At 39.2% G+C, this 3,530-nt stretch overlaps 1 protein-coding gene across 1 annotated transcript in view; it reads right to left on the bottom strand.

Annotated features, from left to right (window-relative positions):
- LOC138865351 (uncharacterized) overlaps window positions 1–3,530 on the bottom strand; it is a 4,434-nt gene extending 904 nt beyond the window's left edge. The window contains exons 1-3 of the mRNA XM_070135706.1: window positions 3,256–3,530; window positions 598–774; window positions 1–10 (exon numbers count right to left, since the gene is read on the bottom strand). The exon at window positions 1–10 is cut by the window's left edge and continues 146 nt beyond it. Of these exons, the coding sequence (XP_069991807.1) occupies window positions 1–10; window positions 598–774; window positions 3,256–3,484 (416 nt within the window). The 5' untranslated portion in view covers window positions 3,485–3,530. The remainder of the gene's footprint in view (window positions 11–597; window positions 775–3,255) is intronic.

Raw genomic sequence — 3,530 nt, 5'->3', positions numbered from 1 at the left:
GCTGTTATGTCTGGAAACAAGAACACAGCATCAATTAGCATTTTCCTTCTTTTTCATAGCAACATCTGCATTCATTGATTTCTTACACATTTATGCTAACATTTAAGAGACGAATGGAAATCGTGGGTGCTGATGTAGGTCTGTGATGCAGTAATTGAGTATTTAATCTACATAATCGCCCTCTCTTGACATTTACTTGGGTCTAACTTTTTATCATTTAGGGGAATCCGGTTCTTCAATTTGCAGCAACATCCAGTCCTGAACTTACTTCCTTACTTAATCTTTAACAGTAGTTTGTATTCAAGAACGCTAAGCCTGGATGATAAAGATGATAGGCCTACATGTGAATAAATAGTTCTGTATTCTTATATAACGATAATTATAATCAAGTTTTATTCAATTTGTTACGATGGTTGCTCTTAGTGTAACAGGCTGTCTATCTCTATTTGCTTCTAAATGACCCCCTATGTGTAAGGAATGGCAGTGCGGGATTTGAACACGGGTCAGCAAGTTCGCTAGACGAGACCGCTACCACCGCACCACCACACACTTAACCACACTCCAGGCCTTTACGCCTCGTTGCTTCCTTCACACGACCTGTCTCGAGGATGTGGATGGCTCCGGGGGTCTTCAGGAGGTCCGGCCGCTGGCTCCAGTCGCCGAGCTGCAAGGGCGTGGTCGAGGTGCGGCATTCCACGCCTCCGCCAGCCACCGAGGGAACCGCGGACACAGCCTGGCAGGTTGGGTCGACTTGGCACCGCTTGCGACACTGGCCTGCGGAGTTGTGTGTTTGAGGAGCGCTTGGAGGTTGCCATGGATGAGAGGAATTGCATAAAAAAGTGGTGAGAAATTCTATAAATATATATAAGATATAATGGTAATATGATTGTATAAATACGACACACACACACACACATACACACACACACACACACACACACACACACACACACACACACACACACACATATATATATATATATATATATATATATATATATATATATATATATGTGTGTGTGTGTGTGTGTGTGTGTTGTACAAATAATGATGATAATTGTATGAAAAATCATTTAGTGTTTGATAACAAAAGGTTCTTCTGACTCCAATTACAGTCATTTATTTACTGTTCTTCTAAATTACTCCGTGTGCAAGAAATGGCCTGCTTTGCCGTCTACAGACAAGGCGGGAAAGAATCAAAGATTATAACAGCCTACTAAATTCATGGAACCGCCTACTCCTACTCCTAAACGAGGCAATTTCCAATCTGAAGGTTGAAAATGCACACACTCATTTACTCACACACGCACGCGCACATATGTGTGTGTTCGTATGTACATCCTGACACAGATGTGATAATTTATGTTCATAGTGCACATGGCTCGCATATAGAGTCTGAAGTAGTTCGCGTGCAAGTAATGGCGGTTTTTTTTCTTCGAAGTGATTTAAATGAAAATCGAGGATAACTAAAAAAAAAAAAAAAAATCCAATCACTCGCCAGTCATTCTTCGGCCGCGAAAAATAGGAAAAGATTAGATATTCATATGTGTTTGCAATTCACATCATCCTCTGGGTAAAGTCTTTTTTTTTGGGTGGGGGGTAATTTGCGAAAATTACTGGGGTTATTTTGTGAAAAGCTTTATCGCAGAATACATACACTTGTATTGTAGTGGAAATAGAAAATTGCTCGAAACAGCTTCGCTTAGGATTTTTATTTCGCTCTAGAGTGGCTTCTTAAATGTTTCTACTGATGAATACTTGGGTAAAGAATGCTATTATACATTTGAAACAATCTATTTGTTTTAAGCCTTGCTGAATACGATATTGGGATATTAATCGGCTTAAGTAAATTTGCTACGTTTTCTGACGATATTTCTCGGCGTAAATTAAATAAAAACCTACTACAAGCGTATTAATTAATCCGATGTAATTTGACGCTAAACACGCCTAATTTCCCCATAAATGAGCGAAAAAAAAATCTTTGAACCAATAGCTACCACCATTAACTCAACGCATGCGAATACGATGAAGGAGCCAAGACTTCGGATTAAGGTGCTAGTAACTTATGTTATGCAGTGTTTATGCAAAATGATAAGGAAAATCATAAAGAATGTGATATAGTTAAGTCTAAGCTGAATTAACCGTTTTCTTTGGTCACGTTGAATACGTTTTCGTTCTTCTGCATTCGTAAATGCTTATATAATCTGTTGGGACTTATTTGGGTAAATGTGAATGGTTTCATTATTATTTGGGATAAAGTAAACTTAGTTAATTTGGAAGGCATTAGTAATTGCCACATTGGCGTAAACAAAGTCTAGTTACTTTTGATTTGAATGTTTGCAGGTCGTCAGTGGATCATGGCGGACAGAGTTGGACGCGAGCATTGTATGTAATTTTATATTGCTTCAATTTACTCTAGTTTCACTTGTCGCGCATAACCGGTACTCCAGCAGAATAGTTGAAAGTCTCATTGATATTTTCATAACACATGTGTGGATATTATTTTGACATTTATTCTATGAAATATGAATTAAACATGATCACGTGTCCTGGCAAACAACATTGTCGTGATATTCATTACTGATTTATTCATTTTATTTATACTTTAGTCTCAAATTATTATATAAGCAGGATTTATAAGGAGTTCCATGTTATATATAATGGTATGACATTATATCTATAATTGTTAGTATTTTCCAAGTGTTTAATTAACTTTGCGGAAATAAAAGTAATTTCTTGAAAATTATGTAAGACAAGTTAATTAAATTAACCATGGAAATACCAGTGGTGCTTCAGGTTATACTCCTTTGGGTATCCCTAGACTGAGTATAACCAGAGGAAAGTTGTATGACATCTATTAGACGTATTAGATATTGCAAATCTATTACTTGTATTTAGATTTTGCATATTTTACATCTTTATATAAAGGTTAACTGTTGATTTACTAAATCATAGCTATAGCGACGTCATTTGTATAATTTGCTGTATTGTTGGTAACGCAAATTATACGAATGCCATGCAACCTTAATTTTGGCTTTGATTGGAATTATAGATGAATGATTACCTGTATATCATTACGTAAAAAAAAGATAAACAATTTTTTATTAAAGAGTAACAGATTCGTAAAATTTAACGAAAGTTCATACATTACTGCCACGGCCAATAAATAATTCACAGACATCCTAATCCGAAGTCGAAGCTCCATCGCATCCGAACAGTAATGGCGGCAACCTGGACTCTCGACTGGAGACTCACAGGCCGAGGGCATGGTGACGGTCTCGTAGTCGGCGGGGTCCCTGAGGGCGAAGTCCTTGACCACGTAGAAGTACCTCCCTCCGCTGGCGAAGCGTCTCACGAAATTGGTGTCCGCGCACGCCGCCCTCGCCACCGCCGCCGCCAGGAGCACCGCCCCCGCCAGCAGTGAGGGCGCCGTGCCTGTGAACCGCCTCGTGAATCCTCTCCGAACTCTGGTCTGGGAGGGCATAGCAGCTGGAAGGGGGGGTGGGAGGGGGGTTGAAGATGGATGCCCA

Source organism: Penaeus vannamei, chromosome 20, assembly GCF_042767895.1.
Source record: "Penaeus vannamei isolate JL-2024 chromosome 20, ASM4276789v1, whole genome shotgun sequence".
Taxonomy (NCBI): Eukaryota; Metazoa; Arthropoda; class Malacostraca; order Decapoda; family Penaeidae; genus Penaeus; species Penaeus vannamei.
This window is presented reverse-complemented; position numbering and strand designations above follow the sequence as displayed.